Below are 20030 nucleotides of genomic sequence, written 5' to 3'. Positions count from 1 at the left end.
AGCTGCCAGGAGCCGGGTGGGCAGATGGGAGGAGCTCACTCCCCTGTAACCCCGACTGTCCCTTGATCCCTCCAATTGAATGAACCTATACTGCTAGTAGGAAAAACCTATCAAGGGCTTTTAATTATTGGGCAATACTGAGACAAAGTCAGAATGTGTCTAGGGCTCCGCTTTATCATCTTTTAGATTTTTTAGGGCTATTCCTTCCCCTCTTATTTTTAGCTCTTTACATAAAATTACCACATTAATATCTCTGAAAGATAACAGATAAAAGATAACAGATTACTATAGAGTTCAAAAGATACACTCTGGCTATTCTGTGAAAGGCGACACAGAAAGGGCAGCCTGTTAGTTACGACACTGGGACCAACATGGCATCAGAGGACTTCAGGAGACACTTTTTTGTTTTGCTCATTGACAGGCAACCTGGAGTTCTGAGAGTACTTACAGAAACACATGCACCCTTTAGCAGAAACAACAAAACTCATGTCCTGACAGACTAGACTGGCTCTTTCGGGCAATGGAAACACCCTAGTGATGGGAGCTGAGGGGCACAGCAGGTGCTGGGGCACCTCTCACTGCCTGGTCCCAGAGCATGACGTGGAAGATGCTAGTGGCCGGGGGCTAACCTACTCGGACAAGCAATAGGGATCTGGTGCTGCAGGCCGCAGTTTCTGCCCATCACCGTGAGATGGCACTGGGCACGTCCCACAAGCCGTCCACGTGCAGCGTGAGGGACAGGAGCAGCCCACCCCACGCTGCATGCAGACCCCTCCACTCAGGGTTAGCAACACCTGACACTGGCAACTGATCTCCAGTCCTCAGCATCCTACTATAGGTATGGGTGTTTCCTATATTTTTAGAGGTCCATTAACTTCATTGACATGTTCCCATCCTTACAAATTACTAAGGAAAACCGTAAGCTCAGGTTTTACAAACAAAGCACCTTGGAAATGTTTACCCCTTTCCAGCTCAGTCTCAAAGGCTTCTTTGCTATTAATTTTCTTATGTCACATGAAGGTAAGATTCCCCATTCTCCATGCAGAGAATGGGGGGGGGGGGGGGCACACTGTTTTTCAAGCGAAAGTTTATGAAAGAACAGACCATCCAAAAAAAGAAAAGAAAAAACCCCCAAAACACCCAATTAAGTTGGGTGGGACCAACCAGGCTTCCTTTATTTAGCATAAAACATACTGTACTGCTTTTGTGCTTGGACCTTCCATTTAACCCAAAATTTCCCCTTTCTCACAACTGCTCTAGTATTATGCAATGCTGTTGCTTTCTAGATTCTGAAATATCTGCATTTTCATGCTTTTGCACAACCCAGTTAGAAATGACAAAAGCTGCCCCTTTTCCATTTTCTGATTAAAAAAACAAAACAAACACACCACAACATACAGATAACGACCCGAACGGAAGAGTCAGTGAGCTGTAATGATACTTGTTGTGCAATATCAAAAGCAGCAAGTACTGAATATAATTTCCTCAAATCATAAATACTGAGACTGAAATATGCACGTATAAATCACATTCAGGCTCAAGGAACCGAAAGCTCTCCATAAATACATACACGGCTATGTAAAGTGCAGAACAGGAGCGTGGACCGCGGGGCCCAGGCCTCAGTACTCCCACTCATCCGACTTGAGGTCGAGATAGCTGAGGATGTTCTGGGCCAGCTTCACGGCCTGCTTCCTGGCCGCCTTGCACTTCTCCTCCCCCTGCGGGTCCACCGCGTCCAGGGCCAGCAGCTGCTTGGTGAGCATCTCTTCCAGCCGGATGTAGTTCTTATCAGTCCTGTTCCCATCGAACGACAGAACTTCTCCCAGGATCTCCGACAAGTGTCCCAGGATGGTCCAGACGGCTCGGTGGGACGGGTGCTCCTCACACACAAATGACTTCCTTTTCTCCAGGGCTTCCTTCAGGTCGATGTGGGTGATGAGGGTCTGCACGGCGATCACCGCCCTCCGCCGGGCCTCCCGGATGCAGGGGTTCTTTTCGAGACTCACCTCATCCAGCTGTCCGATCAGCCCCTGCAGCTCGGTCTTGGAGCTCAGGTACAGCTCGGGAGGGTTCTGTGCTTGCAGGAGCTCGTTTTTAATTTCTCGCATTCTCTTGAGGACCTTTTCTATTTTTAAAATGGAATGATTCTGTCCCAGGTCAAATGCATAGGTAGTATCTGCTTCCTCTTCTAAATCCAAATATTTCAGCAATTTGTTAATATCTTCCACCACCTCCCTCCGATAATTTCGGATCTCCGTTCGCCCGCACACATCCAGAGCATCCAGGTCTGCAATCATGCCCGAGAGCACACAGGACAGGTGCCTGCACGTCTCGTTGTTGGCTACTCCCACCAGCAGTGCAATCACAGTGCCCCTGGCCTTGTTCACCTCGCACATCACAGAGTTAATTTTGGCCACAGAAGGATGCGTGTCCTCAGACAGGGGCAGGGACGGCTGCTTTTTCACACAGTCCTCGATAATCTCTTGCACCGCACAGATCTTGGTGAGGGTGTGGTACCTTGCTTTCCGCAGGGAGACCTTCCCTCCGGTTTTAACATGGGTCAGCCTCAGGATGATATCCTGAATGCCTTCGTCAAACTCCTCGGTGACACAGTTGCCACCGCTATAAAATGGCACGATCTTCTCCCTCACCAGGGACTGGGCTTCTCTGAAGATGTTCTCTATCTCTATCCGGTGGGGATGGTTTGCATTCTGCTCCAACTCTTTGAGAAGGCGCTCTGTCTCTTGTGCTGCCCTCTTCCTCGCCTGCTGAATATCTCCTTTCCCTTCAGTATCGACAGAGTCTATTTCAAAAAGCTGTTTCATGAGAATTCTCTCCAGTTTCTTGTAATTCTTGTCATCTGGCAGACCACTGAAGCCAATCACTTGTGGTTCTATACTCTTTACTTCCTTCTGGATTTCCTGGAGTCTACTTATAGAAGGGTGTTGGTTTCCCATATCCATTCTCTGGTTGTGTTCGGTTTCACAAGCACTAAGAAGGAACAAGAATGACAACTTATTACACTACAAAGTCTCTGCAGAACGGTAACTGTATGTCAATTTATTCTAAAATTCTCACTTTGAAAAGCTATATTCAAAAGGGCTTGTCATTACTGCAGTCCAGAGAACATTCATGCTCAAGTATAGAAAGAAGTGACTGTCCTGGCTGGGTAGCTCATTTGGTTAGAGCATCGTCCTGAAACACCAAGGTTACAGGCTTGATCCCTGGTCAGGGCACACATGCATCAATAAGTGAAACAACAAACCAATGTCTCTCTCAAATCAATAAATAAAAATTAAAAAGAGCCCAGCCAGCATGGCTCAGCAGTTGGGGATTGACCTATGATCCAGGAGCTGAGGCTCGATTCCTGGTCAGGGCACATGCCAGGGTTGCGGGCTAGATCCCCCGGAGGGGGGGGGTACTGAAGGACCCAGCCGATCAACGACTCTCTTCATCATTGATGTTTTTGTCGTCCCCCCCCCACTGAAGTCAGTTAAGACATATTTAAAAAAATAAACTAAATATGCTTAACCTTAAAAAAAAAGAAAAGAAAGTGACTAATTAGCTCCCACTCCTGAAAATAACCTAAACACCTCAGTGACCAAGAACGGAGGGGGGTGACTGCAGGGTTAACAGCTGGAGCTCCGGGCGTGGGAATGTCAAGCTCCTTCAACTGTAAAGGGAGCAGATACACCTTCCTAAGGACGGCACGAAGTTGTCCCAACTCTCAGCTTGGAAAGGGCACGAGTTTCTTAGTCCTTTGGCACCAGCAGGGCCGCTTTCTGGAACGTAAACCAGCAGCTCTCCTGGCCTTCAAAGGTGAACTAGCACCTGAGCCACCCGCGCAGCCGAAAGGCTACGCAGGCCTGAGTTTCTGGAAAAAGAGGTTACCAGACACCCCAGAAGGCCCAGTTCCAGGGTCCTCTCCATCCCCCCTCCCAGTGCCTCACAGCCCTTCCCTGCAGGGGTATAAAGATCCACAGGAGAGTTACGCCGAGGGCAGCAACTCGGGCTTTGGAGGCCTGGTAGGTACCCCCGGGGCCCCATCGCGCCCCCTCCCCTTCCCTCCCCCACAAAACGTGAGGACAATGAATCGCTCATCCACTAGCCTCGGCTCAGGGCTCCCGGGCGGCTTCACGCACGTTTCCTTGCTCCGGGGTTTCTGCGAAACAGCTGGCCGGGGAGGACGGGCATGGACGGACCCCAATCCCTAGCGGGTGTCCGAGCCGGGAGCCGCGTCCGGAGGCCGCCGAGGGCAGCTGCCCGGCCTCTCGCCGCCCCCCCCCCCCCCAGCGCTTTACCCAGAAGAGACGCGGCTGGCTGGGTCCGGGGTTCCCGCGGGTGAGGGGCGAGGTGGAAATCAGCCCTTTACGGGGTGCGGCGCCGGAGCGGGGCCCCCAGATGCATCCCTCTCACCCCTCCCGGCTAGGTCTGAGCGGGGCAGCCGGTGCAGGGGCCGGAGGCGGCGGCGGCAGCTACTGGCCGCAGCGGCCGCTCCGGGCGCCCGGGCCCCCGACGCGCCCGCCCGCCTGACCTCACAATGGCCCGCGGGGGAGGGGGCGGCCTCGGCCGGACGGGGGAGTCGGCGAAGGGAGGAGAACCCGGCCGGGAGCAGGAGGGGGCCGCCCCGGCTCGGGGAGCCCGGCCCGCCCGGGAGGCAGGGGCCGCCCGCGGGGTCCTCGCCGGGGCGGAGGGAGGAGGCCGCGCCCCGCGCCGCGCTCACCTGTGCCACACGCGCCATCGCGCGCCCCGCAGCCGACGCCCAGCGACTCCGCGGCTCCCGCCGGCCCCGGGCCCGGCGGCCCCGCCCCGGGCCGAACGCCTCGGTCCCCGGGAAAACGTCCCCGGGCGCCGCGCCGGGATCCACGCCCAGGCCGCCGCCAGCCGCCGCGCGCACCAGCCCGGAAAGGCCGCGGCCCAGGAGAGCCCGCCGGGACCCCCGCGCCGCCGCGCCGCCCCCGCAGCCCGGCCCATGCAGGGAAAGCGCACGGTCGGCCGCCGCTCCCCGCCCTCCGGCCGGCGACCTGCCGTAAAGCTGCCGGCGCGCCGGCGCGGCCCGGCCGTAAAGATGCCTTCGCGCCGTCGCGAGCCCGCCGTAAAGCGGCGCGGAGCCGGAGGTCGTGCGCCATGGCGGCCTGGCGCGCCCTGCGGAGGAGCCGGCTCCCTGCGCTCCGCCGCGCGTTCTCCGGCCGCGGCTGTCGGCTGGGCCCCGAGGGCAGGGACGCGGCGCCGAGCCGGGTGAGCGGGGGCCGGGGTGCCGGCAGGGGTGCCGCCGGCGGTGACCGGTCGGGCGCGTCCCTCAGGGACACCCGCGGGCCCCGCGGCGGCGGCGCTGAGCCCGGGCTCCCGCGGCGGCCCCTCGGTCCCGGGGCGGGCGGACCTGCCGCGGCCGCAGGGCCCGCGGAGCGCGTCCTTCGTCCCCCGCGCGTGGCTCTCCGTGGAGCGAGAGCTCTCGCCTGGGGTCCCGCGCGGCTTCCCGTTCCCGCCGGTGTCCCGGCCGCGCTCAGGTGGCGGGCTGTCCTCGCACGGCGGCAGCCTTCGTGGCTTCCGTGGTCGGCGGGACCTCACCGTGGGCGGTGTCCCTGGAAACCGCGCCTGGGCGTGTTCCCGGCCGCAGGGCGCAGAGCCGGGCGCCTCGGCCGCGGCGCCGCTTTGGGACGTTTCGTTTTAGGGGCTCGGGGACCTTTTTATTCCAACTCGCGGGAAAGGGTAGGCTCAGGGCACGGAGTGGGCTGCGGGTAAAATATGTAAACAAAAGTCCGCGACTGCGGACCCCGGCGCTGCTGACGGGCTGACCAGGAGGGCTGGGGAGCCTGCTTTGAGACGGAGTCAAAAGGCAATTGCAAGGCGTCCAAAATGTGGCTGCCTGAGACTCTTCATTTCTCTTGGTCTGTTGTTACTAACGTTCTTTTTTTTTTCTTTTTAATCCTCACTTGATATTTTTTCCATTGCTTTTCAGAGAGAGCGGAAGCGGGGGAGAGAGACATGGATGGGTTGCCTCCCGCACTCGCCGTGACCAGGGCCAGGGATGGAGCCTGCAACCGAGGTACCTGCCCTTGGCTGGAATCGAACCCGGGACCCTTCAGTCCAAAGCCTGATGTTGTGCCCAGCCGGGCGTGGCTCAGCGGTTGAGCGTCGACCTAGGATCCAGGCCATGGGGTTCGATTCCCGGTCAGGGCACATGCCTGGGTTGCAGGCTCCATCAATGACTTTCTCATCATTGACGTTTCTATCTCTCTCTCTCTCTCCCTCTCTTTTCCTCTCTCTGAAATCAATAAAGATATATATATTAAAAAAAAACACACAAAGCCTGATGTTCTAACCACTGAGCCAAACCGGCTCGGGCATTACTAACATTCTTCTATAAAGGTGGCTTTGAGGTCCTGTCCGTTTTACAGTTTAGACAGTTACTAGGGCAACGGGTCTCCCAGAGGCTGGGCCTCTGGCTGGGTCCCTGGGATAGTGGGGACAGCTCTGACGGCTTTTCCTAGAACATAGAAACCCACCCAGCACCTCACTCGTTGGGCAGCAAGGTCCTAAACAGGTATTTGAAAATGCCCTGGCAGGTCCAACAGCGCCAGGCTTACCGTGGCTCAGATCCTCGGGAGGAGCCCTCTTCTGCCTTTTGTCACCCAGGGAGGCTGCACACTTGTTGGGCTGCTCACCCTGTAAAGGTGATGATTGTGATGATGCCGAAAAGGGGAGCAGCTGACCCATGAGTCAGACCTTGCCCCAGGTCTGGCATTATGACGGGTGGTGTTTTTTTAGGATGTGGTCCCCATTATGCTAGGTACCGTAGGGGTGGGAAAGAACAGTTCTCACCTGGGGCAGCTGGTGGTTCCTGTGTGTTCGGTCCCATTTTTGTGTGTGTTTCCTGCCAGGTAATTAAGTTCCTGCAGCACCCACAGATTGTTGTCTTTCAGGCTTTGATTTTAAATATCGGGTCTTCTTAAAAGTAACAAGCCTTCAACCTTTTGTTTTCTTTATCTGAATAGATGTGCTTTAATCCCGTTTGTCTAGTCCACCCTACATGTTTTTCTTTCATTCTTGCTCTCCCCTGAGTTAAGGAGACCTGCTTTTAGGACCTGCAGAGTTGATACCCGTCTCTGATCTCAGGGCACCAGGCTTTTTGGTTTTTTTAATCCTCACCTGAGGATATTTTTTCCATTGCTTTTCAGAGTGGAAGGGAGAGAGAGAGAGAGAGTGAGAGACAGACAGATATCATCGACTAGTTGCCTCCTGCACGCACCTGGACCGGGACTGGGGCCAGGGATGGAGCCTGCAGCCAAGGTTCATGCCCTTGGCCAGAATTGAGCCCGGGACCCTTCTGTCTGTGGGCTGACACTCTAACCAGTGAGGCAGACCAGCTAGGGCTTTTTTTTGAGAAGTTGTCCTTGGTAGTGTGTTGTTCCGTTGGGATTGGTGGAGTTTCTGATGTTAAACCAGCCTTGCTCTCCTGGTGTGAGGTCCTCCTGGTTCTGGTGTACTGGTGCTTTTCTGTGGTGCGCTGATTTGTCCAGCATCTGGTAGAACTGGAGGCTGGGGCCTCCCACCCTCCAGGAGGAAGGGGCTTTCTGTTCCCATCTCAGAGAACATCTGTGGGACCACTAAGCCTTCCTAGATTTTGCTCCTCTCATTGTTGCCTGTTGGTTTTCCCAGCGGCCGGCAGTGCAGCTTTAACTCAGAGACGTGCTCTGTGTTGTGTGGGGCACTTGCTGGAAAGAGGATGCTAGGGGCCTTGGGTGGTATGGCTTGGTTGGTTGGGCACTGTCCTGTGCACCAGTCAAGGGCACGTGCCTAGGTTGTGGGCTCCGTCCCCAGTAGGGGGTGTGTAGGAGGCAGCTGATCCATGTTGTGCTCTCACATCAGTGTTTCTCTCCCTCTCCCTTCCTCTTGCTCTAAAAATCAATAAACGAGCCCAGGCCAATTTGGCTCAGTGGTTAGAGGGTCAGCCTGCGGACTGAAGTGTCTTGGGTTTGATTCCTGCCAAGGGCACGTACCTCAATTGCAGGCTCAATCCCTGGTCCTGGTTAGGGTGAGTGCAGGAGGCACCCCATCAACATGTCTCTTTTACATTGATGTTTCTCTCTCTCCCTTCCACTCCCTGAAAAGCAATGGAGGGATTTTCCTCAGGTGAGGATAAATAAGTAAATATTAATAAACGATTCTTAACAAAAAAGAGGGCACCGGGGAACAATTTCCACTATAAGTCCTGTCTTGTAGCAGGGGAGACCCAGGGTGGGCATGCGCTGGGAGCCCTCAGGAGCCTGCACTAGAACAAAGGGATGGGAGCCAGGCCGGGCTGCAGAGCTCTTACAGCGGGGCTGTGCGGGGGATGCCGGTGTGCAGCTGCCCAGCTGGCAGTTTACAGTTAAAGAGAAAAAAACTGGAAGGTTAGCTCCCCAAACGAGTTAATGGCAACTCAGCCTGACATGTAAGAACACACACCGCCTCTCAGGAGGAAGGAATGTTAGGTTCTAGCATGACCTCCCGTGTGCGCGGCCCCGCCCTCCCTGCCCCTCTGCACTAAAGCATGAGACGCTTATGCTGTAAGAGCCGCAAATTGCAGTAATTATTCAAACTTCAAAGGGATTTTCCCTTTTTCAAAAGGACCTTTTCCTCCCCCAAGTCCTTTCTCCCTTTCAAATAGCAGTTCTTCGGAGAACAAAGGCAGGCAGTCTGTTAGGGGAGCACCGAGGAGCTGCCTCTGCCACACTGAGAGAGAATCTCCCAAACTGTCCTGGAAAACTGAGCACTTCACCTGGAAATCAGGTGTTTCAGCAGTAACTAGGAGCAAACGTGGAAATTCACCAGCCCCCCTGCGCCTCCGAGCTTGCTGTATGATGCGCAGGTGGCCGGGGAAGCCATGCATTGTTGGGAGGGCTTCTGGAACATTTCCTGGTGGGGCATGTGTCCGAAAAAAAGATGGGGCTCAGCTCTGGAAGGTGGTAAAACAGGTACTGGGCACCATAGGGATGGAATCTTCCCTCTGCCCCTCGCTTCGGGCGGGGGTGACATCTCCCAGGCTGCCGCCTCAGTCAGCCCGCAGTAGGGGAAGGAGCCCTGTCCTGCGATGAGTTTATGGAAAACTTAGAAACTCGTCAGGACTAGCAGCTATGGAAAAACACTCTTTTTAACCCTCATCGGAGAACATGTTTTTGTTGATTTTAGAGAGAGAGGGAAACATCAGTGTGTGAGGGAAACCGATCAGTTGCCTCCCCGTACATGCCCCAACCAGGGATCAAACCCACAACCTAGGTATGTTCCCTGACCGGGATCGAACCCACAACCTTTTGGTATTTGGTATGACGCTACATCCATCTGAGCTACCCAGCCAGGGCGAAAAGCACTCCTGCCGGCAGTGCTCTTGGCTCTCAGAGCTCCTGAAAACCCTGAGGCTAGTTCATCAGGAGTTACCGTATCTGGTCCAAACTTTGGTCCATGTCTTTCCACCAAATCGTTCATCTAAATCAAGGGTTTTTTTTTGTTTTTTTTTTAAACATATATCTTTATTGATTTCAGAGAGAGGAAGGGAGAGGGAGAGAAAGAAACATCAATAATGAAAGAGTCATTGATGGGCTGCCTCTTGCGTGCCCCTGACTGGGGATCAAGCCTGCAGTCCGGGCGTGTGTCCTGACCAGGAATTGAACCTCGATCTGGATCCTAGGTCGATACTCAACCACTGAGCCATGCCCAACCGGGCTAAATCAAGCTTTTTGATGATGCCGTGAATTATAATTGACTATCAAGGTGTAATTTATTTATAGTAAATGAATACACCCATTTTAAGTGTGTGTCTGATGAGTTTTGACAAGTGTATGAATATTTGCAGTCCCCACCCCAATGAGGTCAAGGTCTCGCCAGTCCCCTCTGTCCTTCACCCCAGGCAACTGCCTACCTGATTACTTTTTCCACAATGTCCCACAAGTGGAGTCACGTGGCCCGTCCTTTTCGGTGCCCGGCTCTCTCGCTCTGTGTTGTTTGGAGGCCTGTCCATGTGGTGTGTGTTGGTGGCTCACTGTATGCTCAGTAGTTCCTGGAGGGAGGGCGAGTGGGAGGAGCTCTTGTTCTTAGAGGTGGAAACCGTGTTCTGCAGAGCTGGCTTTTTAAAAATAAGGCAGCCCGACCGGGCGTGGCTTAGTGGTTGAGCATCGACCTAGGATCCAGAAGATTGAAGTTCAGTTCCCAGTCGGGGCACATGCCCGAGTTGCCAGCTTGACCCCCAGTCGGGGGCATGCAGGAGTCAACTTATCAGTGAAGACTCTCTCATCATTGATGTTTCAACTCTCTCCCTCTCCCTTCCTCTCTCTGAAATCAATAAAGATATATTAAAAATATAAATAAGGTATACAAGTCTTTCACATTGAATTGTATTTTCCCCTATGAATTTTGGTTACGTTGCTCCTTTAAAAGACAAATGGAAAGCCAGTCTTTTGATTACTCAACGGATCTTTTGATTTTACTATCAGGTTTATCGAATGAAGTCCAGTTTGCATCCAGTAAAATTCACTCCTGACACACAGGCACACCGTGATTTAAGATGGAGACGGTTTCATCACCCTGAAAAGTCCCTTTGCGGTCCACCTGCACCTGTCCCTTCCACGTCACCTGAACAGAGTCACACGCTGAGCAGCCTCCTGCGTGCGGCCTCTTCAGTCACGGGTGCAGCTGGGACTCGCCTGATTGCCCTTGGCTCTGTTGCTGAGCGGTGTCCTCATACAGACTCGCCTTACTTTGTTTTTCCATTGCCAGTGGACAGACATTGGGGCTGTTCCTGATTCGGGTGACTATAAATAAAGCCACTTTATTTATTTATTAAAATGTTTTAAAAATTCTTACCCGAGGATATTTTTTCCATTGCTTTTCTGGGAGAGTGAAGGGGGGGAGAGAGAGGCGTCGATTGGTTGCTTCCTGCCCGTGCCCCAGGGCACGGGATCAAGCCTGCAACCAAGGCACGTGCCCTCGGTCAAAATCGAACCCAGGACCCTTCAGTCCGTGGGCTGGTGCTCTAACCACTGAACCACACCACACAGGGCTCCTGTTGAGGTTTTGATTTTTTCGATTGGCATTTTCCTGATGACGAATGCCGTTAAGCATGTTTTTATGTGTTTATTTGCTGTCTGTGTAACTTCAGAGAAATATTTAGATATTTTGCCCAGTTTTTAATTGGATTGTTTTTATTATTGCGTGTTGAGGAATCTATAAATTCCTGAACAAGACCTCTTCCAAGTTTGCATATGTTCTCTTCAGTCTGTGGCTTGTCTTCCTTTTCCTCAGTGTCTAGGAGAGCAGAGCGTGCTAACTGGTCAAGGCTGGTCCATCCATTTGTGTGGTTTTTTTATGGGTTGCATTTTTGGTGTTGAAATCTTTGCCTAATCTACAGTTGTACAGTCTTTTGCATTTTACAAGTTTTATAGTTTTAGATTTTACATTTAGGTCTTTGATCATTTTGAGTTAATTTTTGCATATGGTGCAAAGTGTGCACGTTGAGATTCTTGTTTTGTGTGAGGGTGTTAAGTTATCCCAGCACCTGTGTTGAATATGTTTGGTATAGTGTCTATGTTAATAATATTTATTATAGTTCTTTAAAAAGAGGACGCTGGCTAGGGACTGTCACAAATCTGGACTTTTATAACACCGTAGATTCATTTGGTTGTATGTTAAATTAGCCCCATGCGTTTTGTTAAAGGTCTCAAGATTCTGCCCTCCGAGGAAATCTTGCCACGACTGGATAGGACCCCCAGATAAATATTCAAACCTTCGCCCCATTCACTTCCACATCCCTGAAGACGAATCCCCACTGGAACAAAAGCTCAGAGAATTAAGACAAGAAACACAAGAATGGAACCAGCAGTTCTGGGCAAACCAGAATTTGACTTTCCACAAGGTAAGTTTAGGCTTCAGGTCAGGATGAGCAATGACACTGTTGGCCACTTGGGGGCGCTAAGTCTTTAGCGTTTGCTTTGCCTTTGGTTCAGCGTCCTGTCCTTACCACATTGATGAGAGAGGTGCCTAGGAACTTAACTCTTGTTTATAGCAGTTAACCCCTCGCAGAACTGGCTTAGTTATGTACACGTTGGACGATGTTAAGGGAGGGCGCGCTGCTTTGGTAGTGTCTCAGGCTCCCCCCCCACATACATGTACATGCATGTATATTTGCATATAATTTTTTTAAAAAAATTTTAATTGGCTTTTGAGAGAGAGAGGGAGAGATAGAAACATCGACGAGAGAGAGAGACAGCGATTGGTTGCCTCCCACATGCGCCCCAACTGAGGCCGGGGATCAAGCCTGCAACTGAGGTACGTGCCCTTGGCTGGAATCCAACCCGGGACCCTTCCGTCTGCAGGCTGACGCTCTATCCACTGAGCCAAACTGACTAGGGCTCTTTATTTATTTATTTATTTTTAATATATTTTTATTGATCTCAGAGAGAGGAAGGGAGAGGGAGAGAGAGAGAGAAACATCAATGATGAGACATTGATCGGCTGCCTCCTGCATGCCCCCTGCTGGGGATCAAGCCTGAAACCCGGGCATGTGCCCTGACCAGGAATCGAACCTGTGACCTCTTGGTGCATGGAATGACGCCCAACCAACTGAGCCACATTGGCCTGAGCTCAAGCATGAAACTTTTAACCAAATTTAGATGGTTGAAAACAGGCTTTGAGAGGCCGTTTCTCAGGAGATCCACACCCAGGCTTCTCCAGAACACTGTGAGCTGTGCCCCAGAGAGGGAGGGACAGGGAGACAGACGGGAGATTCTCATGGCTTCTGGGAGCTGTGTCCCAACCAGGGAGGGACGGGAGACAGACGGGGGATTCTGATGGCTGTCGTCTTTTAGGAAAAAGAAGAATTTATTCACTCAAGACTGAAAGCGAAAGGCCTGGGACTGAGAGCCGAATCAGGTAGCTCATCTATTTTCTTTCTTGTTTAAGTAACTGCATGAGGAGCTGACAAGGAGAGAAAGTTCCAGGGGCAAGTCACGGCCCCTTGGGGCAGGAGCTCTGAGGCGGCTCAGTGGACAGCTCTCTGCCCTCCTCCTGCTCCCTCTTCTCTCCTGGGTGAGGTCAGCCCTTAGGTGATTCTAGGTCATTTCCAGTCCATGACTCCCTCTGACCCTCCCACACCAGCTCCTGACTTTAGCGGGACCTGGGGAGTCACCCTGCACGTCTCTCCCCAGCCTTGGTTCCTCCTGTGGGTTTACCTCTCGGCCCTTCTCAGCATGTCCACACTCCCTGCCCTCAGACCTCGCTGTGCTTCAGCCCGTTTGTTCTGTGCCTGTTGCAGTAACTTCCTGATTGGTTCCGTGGCCTCCGGTCCTTAAGTCAGGAGCCAGCAAACTTTTTCTGTAAACAGTTGTGTAGTAAGGAGTTAGTCCTGTGGGCCACAGGGCGTCCCTGTCTCACCTGCGCAGCTGTGCCGTGTGTGAAAGCCGCAGCTGGAGGGCCGTATGTGCCGGGGTGGGGTGGGGGGTGTGTTCTCATGGAACAGTGTTCACAGCGCGGGCTGCAGTGTCGGCTCCCACCTGAAATCCATTCTTCACAGAAGCCAGACTATTTTACCCAAAACCAAACCTGACACTTGCTGCTCAGCTTAGGTGTTAGACTCCCCATGACTATGAGTAACAGCTGTGCCCTCCCTGCCTGTCCCCCCCTCATATCTGTCCCCTATGTCCTGCATCCTGCCACGGATGCAGACTGCACACAGTCCCCTCTGTCCACTGTGCTGGCCTTTTCCACGCACGGCCTAATGCTGAAAACAGCCTGTAGTCGCGTTCTCTTGCTGCTGATTTGGGCCTAAATAACGTTCCATCATGTGTGTTAAACATGTCTACTGTCAAACGTTCTGGTGGAAAATCCGAAACCATTGAACCCAAAAGCCAACTCTGTCACTGGGCTAAGGCTCCAGCACTTCCCCGCTAGTCCTCCGCCTGCCAGTCCCTGCTAGTCCTGGGCTTCTCTAGATAAAGGGCAGAGATGTGCCTCTCCTGTCAGCCTTCTCTCTGCCTGTTTATAGCTCCTAAGTGCCAGGAAGCTGCCTTCCTAAGGCTGTCCTCCGGGTCAGGCCAGTGGGGCGGTGCCCTGGACAATGGAGGCCCAGGGGTGGGCGTTGTGTTGGAGGAGCGTGGCTACTGCCATGGAAACAGGGCTGGACACAGTGGAAGGACAGCGACTGACAGCACGGGGTGGAGGGCCAGGCAGACACATTGGTCAGCATCCAGGAGACGAGTTAGTCCTGAACAGCAGGGAGGGGCGTGCAGCAGAGGCAAGGGGCAGTCTGGACTTTATGAAAAGCACAGCACACATATAGAAATTACCAGGACACCTGTAGACCGGCAACGTGACTACAGAAGGAAATTGCTCAAACCCTGAATTTACAGTGCGGGTTAAAGCAGACCCAGGTGCCATCTCTGCCTACACTCTCACAGGGGTGTTTGCAGCCTCAGGACTCAGTGCACTGCTCACAGACGTTGGTGGCACAGAAAATGCCCCGCCCTTTCCCAGAGGGTTTAGCTGCATATAGTACACATATGCCAAGAAACAGGGGAGTTACTACCACAGAATAGCTAAGAGCTCATCCCAGAGGAGATCGTGAGGAGAGTTATCTGTGCGTCCCGTTGTGAAGGCTCGCGCAGTGTCCCTACCGGCGATGGTGGGTGGCGGCTTGCTGAGGCTGTGGTGGCCCAACCAGGGAGTGTCTACTGGGACATTCTAGCAGCGGAGAAAAGTCACTGACTTAATTTCAGGCACAAACAGCTGAGTACCGGGACCACTGAGCCCATCTCCAAGTTAAATCTTGTTTGTTGGGCAGGCGGTGCTGTGGGAGATTCTCGCCTCTAGTTTCCGTTGTTGCCGACGTGTCTGTACAGTGGAGAGAAAGTGTGCCCTTGAGAGGGTCTCCTCCAGGTCATCTGGCGTTTATGACACGACCGCCCGGTTTCCTGTCAGTGTGTAATGAGTGACTGTTCCATCTGTCTCTCTTTGTTTGAAAAAATTTATTGATTTATTTTAGGCAGACAGGGAGGGAGGGAGGGAGAGAGGGAGAGAGAAAGAAATACATTGATGGTTATTCCACTTATTAATGCATCATTGGTTGATTCTTGTATCTGCCCTTACCGGGGAGCAGACCTGCAATTTTGGTGTATCAGGAGGATGCTCTAACCAACTGAGCTACCCGGCCAGGGCTCTTTTTTTGAGAGACTTTTATTTATTTATTTAAAATTAAAAATATATATATATCTTTGTTGAGTTCAGAGAGAGGAAGGGAAAGGGAGGGAGAAAGAAACATCAAGGATGAGAGTCACTGATTGGCTGCCTCCTGCACGCCCCCCCACTGGGGATCGAGCCCCCAACCAGGGCATGTGCCCTGACTGGGAATCGACTGGGGACCTCCTGGATCCTAGGTTGATGCTCAACTACTGAGCCACACCCGCCAGGCGGGTGTTTCATTTCTTCCAACGATGTTCTCTGGTCTCAGCGCACTAGTCTTCTGCTTCCTCTCAAATTCATTCCTACATCTTTTGTTCTTTCTGATGCTATTTTATTTATTATTTATTTATTTATTTATTTATTTATTTAAAATATATCTTTATTGATTTCAGAGAGAGGAAAGGAGAGGGAGAGAGAGAGATAGAAACATCAATGATGAGAGAGTCATTGATCGGCTGCAGCCCACAACCCGGGCATGTGCCCTGACTGGGAATCGAACCCCGATCGCCTGGATCCCAGGTTGACGCTCAGCCGCTGAGCCTCGCCCAGCCGGGCTCTGATGCTATTTTAAATGGAATTGTTTTTCCAACTTCATTTTCCAGATTGTTTGTTGCTGGTGTAGGGAGATACAGTTGACATCTGTCTGTTGATCTGGTGTCCTGCAACCTTGCTGAACTCCTTTTTTAAATCAGTAGTTGTTTGTGGGTTCCTTTCCCTTGAGTATTAATGTTTAAATTGAAATTTATTTCCAGGTCAGAAGGCAACATTGAACGCGGAAGAAATGGCTGACTTTTACAAGGAGTTTTTACGTAAAAATTTTCAGAAGCACATGTATTATAACAGGTAGGTGTTTTCTTTTTGCCTAAAAATGTGAGCATCACATCCATATTGGGTAGGATTATTTTCTTTTTTTTAAATATGTTTTTGTTGATTTCAGAGAGAGGGAGAGAGAGATAGAAACCTCAATGATGAGAGAGTCGTTGATTGGCTGCCTCCTGCACGCCCTCCACTGGGGATCGAGCCCACAACCCGGGAATATGCCCTGACTCTGAATTGAACAGTGACATCCTGCTTCATAGGTGGACACTCAGCCACTGAGCTGCCCTGGCCAGGGCAGTAACTGTATTTTTCTGGACCTTTGCATCCCTTCTGCACTCAGGACAGAGAGGACAAGCCTCAGCCAGGCTCAGGCAGCACTGTAGCCCTGTCCCGTTGTCCCCACGGATACAGGAGGAATTTCAGTCCCAGTGGGAAACTTTCCTGGAAGCCTTTCTTATTTATTTAGGGCACCGCCTCCCGTTTATAGCATCACTTAAGTGGGTAGAAATGTAAAGATGGTTCTTGCATGGGGAGAGTTTCTGTCTAACCAGGGGAAGGCTCTGGAAGTGGTCATTTTTACCTCTGGCTGTTGCTCTTTTGAGTTCAGCCTGGAATAGAAGTTCATGCATTAGCTCATTTGGCCGAAAGGCGCTGGCACTTGGCGTCCCAGCCTCTGAGGGCTTAGCTCTGAGAGTGGAATGTGTTCTGCTGTGGAAACGTGCCAAGCTCTGCCCATTCAGCTGCCGACAATAGGGTGCATTTGCAAGTTTGGGCATGTGCTGTAAGCGACTCACAGACGAGTAGGCCTGTGACTGTGTGAACCCCGGCCCAGGACTTGTAAGAGAAGCTGTGGAATGATCTCTTTGGAGACACAATTGACACAAAAGCTCAGATCATCCAGGAAAAGAAGTTGTGAGGCTCTGTGATGCTGGCAGTGATGATAAATGAGCTCCTCAAGATGGAGGGCTCCTGATGCAAATCAGGTGCCAAGGCCAGCAGGGTCCCCAGTGATCCTGCAGAGCCTGAGTCCCGCCCCCACCGCTCAGTAATTGTGTCCCTCCAAGAAAGCCACTGGCTCCAGGAGGCCCCAGGCTTCCGAAGGCCCCTTTGGAGTGTTTTAGCAGAAACTAGGAGCGGCTTGCAGTGGCCTCCAGGAGTGGATGGATCGCACTGGGCATGTCCGTGTGGGGCCTTGTTCTCTGCCCGGTGAAAGTCCCAATGGAGGGAGGGAGGGAGGGACGGACGGCTGCTACGGACAGTTAGCTTTGCTGAAGGCAGAGAGAGGAAGAGGCGGTGAGGAGATGTGGGGGAGCCGGAGGCCATCTGCCTCCTGGCTGGGAGCTCGTGTCAGACCTGGGTTTCAGTCGGGTCCTGGCAAGTGGGTCACTGTCCTGTCCTGTCTTGTCCTCCTCAGGGACTGGTACAAGCGAAACTTTGCCATCACCTTCTTCATGGGGAGAGTGGCCCTGGAGCGGGTATGGAACAAGCTGAGGCTGAGACAGAAGAACAGCAGTTAGGAGCCCTCCCTCCCCCCTGGGAGAACTGCTGGTTCTAGGAGCACGTTTCACAAGGGACCTAAAAGTCTGTAAGTGGCCTGAGTCCCACACTTCTCCCTGGACGCTGGTTTATGTTGGCGCTGGGCAGCAGGGGGGACACAGGCCCTGGTGCTCTGGGGCCACATGGCTCTGTCCTGCCTGGGCTCCAGCTGCCTCTTGGTCACAGACGTGACCCTAAATAAAACCCAAGCACTGTGTGCCTGTTTGCTGCGTTTTGAGTTATACCAGTTTGAAGTAGAAGCACATGAAAAAATTAACCTTCACCTGAAAAGTTTGACTCCTTGGATGGGAGTGGTTTGAAGCTGCTGCAGTGTCACCAGCCTTCAGGGACCAGTGACCACACCCTGAGAATGCAGGTGCCCTGGGCCACTTCGAGGACAGGCAGGGAAGCAGGTGCAGCTGCTCTGTCTGAGGCCAGGTGGCTGAGGAGGCACATGGAGAGCTCTCCTCTGTGTGCTCCAGCCAGGTACATGCACTCGGTCCCGCCCCTCTGTTTAGATTTTTTTAGAATCAGCCTTGTTTGAATGGGGTGGTATGGTTATGAAATGAAGTTCTTTGCACTGCATCCTGGAGCCGTGGCCTGTGAGGGGGTCTCACCGGCTGGAGAGGACACCCCCTCAGCAGCCAGGCCACGTCAGTAAGCGCACCACGTGGCAAATGGTTTTTATTCCAAAATGAGGCAATAGACTTGTGAGACTGGCTTTTCTCTATGGCTGATAAACTACCACTGAAGATGATTATCAGGGAGAAATCTCACTAACCGGAGGGAGCAGGTCAGGCCACCCTCCCTGGCTGGTTAAGGGCTGTGCAGATGAACAGGGTGAGCGTGAGGGACTCGTCACCATATCTGTGGCCACCACTTTCAAGCCCAGCCTTTCCTGGAGACACTGCCTGGATCAGCTTCCTCCCTGGTTTTCCCCAGTGCATGGCATCCGTGCACCGGACGACGTGGAGCGTGGTTTCACAGAAGCAACTCCACATCATTCACTCAACGAGGGCTGCTGACCACAGACTCTGAGCCTGTCACCCGCATGACACTGTGTGTGTCTGCAGAGAATCGAGGGAAACATGATAACCAGCAGGGTTAGGATCCCGGACGGGCCCTCGGTTCCCTGGGCGAGCCCAGGACACATGAGCTGTTTCCTAGCCTTTAATCCCTCCTCTCATCCCCTCACACATGCTGACTTCAAGGTCATCTGAAGATCGCCTTCCCCGAGTAAAGTGCTGCTGGACTCTATAGTAATTCCAATGGTATTGATTCTTTCTGCACATCAATTCGTAAGAGATTGACAGAGGTTTTCCACAGTATCACAAAAGAGAGAGTGGAACAGGGCGGGAGAGAAACATGGATCGGCTGCCTCCTGCATGCTCCCTGCTAGGGATGGAGCCTGCAACCCAGGCATGTGCCCCGACGGAATGGAACTGCTGACCTCAGTGTATGGGACAGCCCTCAACCAACTGAGCACACTGGCCAGGGCAGGTCTCCTTTCTTGGATTCGTAAACATTTAAGATTAAGTGACTGTGGAAAATGTTACTTTAAATCACAAGTAAATGAGAACAAATTGTAACTGAGGTTATTCTGACCCTAAACTGTGTGCTCAGTTATACAAGTGTCAGGTTGTCTTAAGTGATTCTCTGTCACAGCCACAAGCAAGCAAAGTCTTTCTGTGGACTTTTAAATAATTACAGAATGAAGGTTCTCAATGATGTATTTTAGACTGCTCTCAGAAAACGGCTGGGATAAAATTTAATGCCTCTGTTTTCTGAATTAAAAAGTAAAATAAAATGGAGTCTTCTTCCTCCTCTGTGTTGGGTGCTGTTTGTGGTGTTTTAATTGCTCACATTCACCCACAAAAGGGGAATCCAGGTGTGGCCATTGTAGTGCAGTGGGTTCTTGGGGCCTGCTGGCTCAGGTCCCTGATGACCCTGTTTCGTTTTAATCCTGGTACTGGATTGCAGAAATCTGCCCGGGAGGGTGCAAAGCGTTCTTACAGCATTGCATAGGAGGAGCGTTGCGGGCAGGCTGCGTCTCAGGCCTTGGCTTCCTTGGGTGTGATCACGCACACCTGGCAGAGCCCCAGGAGGGCCCACGTGACCTGTTAGGTGCGGGCTCCTCATAAAAGCTGAAATCAGTGATTCAGTGTCGTCCAAAGGGGCTGGTTCCTGAGCACAGGGGCTTCCTCTGGGGAAAGTGGACTGAAGGCCAGTCCTGTCCCGAGTGGGGACAGAGCCCCAGTACCAGCCAGGAATGAGTAGGGGACATACATGCCTTTGGTCTCTTCCTATCCCTTGGCTGTGGGACACTGCACCTTCAGGATTTGTGGAGGGAGTAGCAGAGGTCTCTCCTGTTACTCCCCCCCCCCCGATGTCCACACTGGCTCTGGGTTGGCAGCCTCATGCCCACCTCTTCCAAGAAAACTAAATTGCATCTGGTTGCAAAGAGGTCT

General features: G+C 52.5%; 2 protein-coding genes across 3 annotated transcripts; one reads left to right on the top strand and one right to left on the bottom strand.

The window, feature by feature from the left end:
- Positions 1-1401: 1401 nt before the first annotated feature.
- BAG5 (BAG cochaperone 5) lies at positions 1402-4777 on the bottom strand. Of its 2 annotated transcripts, none has more exons than XM_087817944.1 (2): positions 4724-4777; positions 1402-2991 (listed from the first exon to the last, which is right to left on the bottom strand). In XM_087817944.1, exon 2 carries the CDS (start codon positions 2961-2963, stop codon positions 1620-1622), a length of 1344 nt encoding a protein of 447 aa, XP_087674070.1. In that variant the 5' UTR covers positions 2964-2991; positions 4724-4777; the 3' UTR covers positions 1402-1619. The 2 variants fall into 2 exon arrangements, with proteins under 2 accessions (XP_087674070.1, XP_087674077.1); XM_087817951.1 differs by lacking the exon at positions 4724-4777 and adding an exon at positions 4302-4321.
- A 350-nt stretch (positions 4778-5127) lies between these two features.
- Positions 5128-19385, top strand: COA8 (cytochrome c oxidase assembly factor 8). Its single transcript, XM_087817937.1, has 5 exons — positions 5128-5238; positions 11690-11887; positions 12840-12903; positions 15960-16050; positions 17441-19385. The coding sequence occupies exons 1-5, from the start codon at positions 5128-5130 to the stop codon at positions 17541-17543; spliced, it is 567 nt and encodes a 188-aa protein (XP_087674063.1). The 3' UTR covers positions 17544-19385.
- The last annotated feature ends 645 nt before the right edge of the window (positions 19386-20030 follow it).

This window comes from Miniopterus natalensis, chromosome 1, assembly GCF_054644295.1.
Source record: "Miniopterus natalensis isolate mMinNat1 chromosome 1, mMinNat1.hap1, whole genome shotgun sequence".
NCBI lineage: Eukaryota > Metazoa > Chordata > Mammalia > Chiroptera > Miniopteridae > Miniopterus > Miniopterus natalensis.
This window is presented reverse-complemented; position numbering and strand designations above follow the sequence as displayed.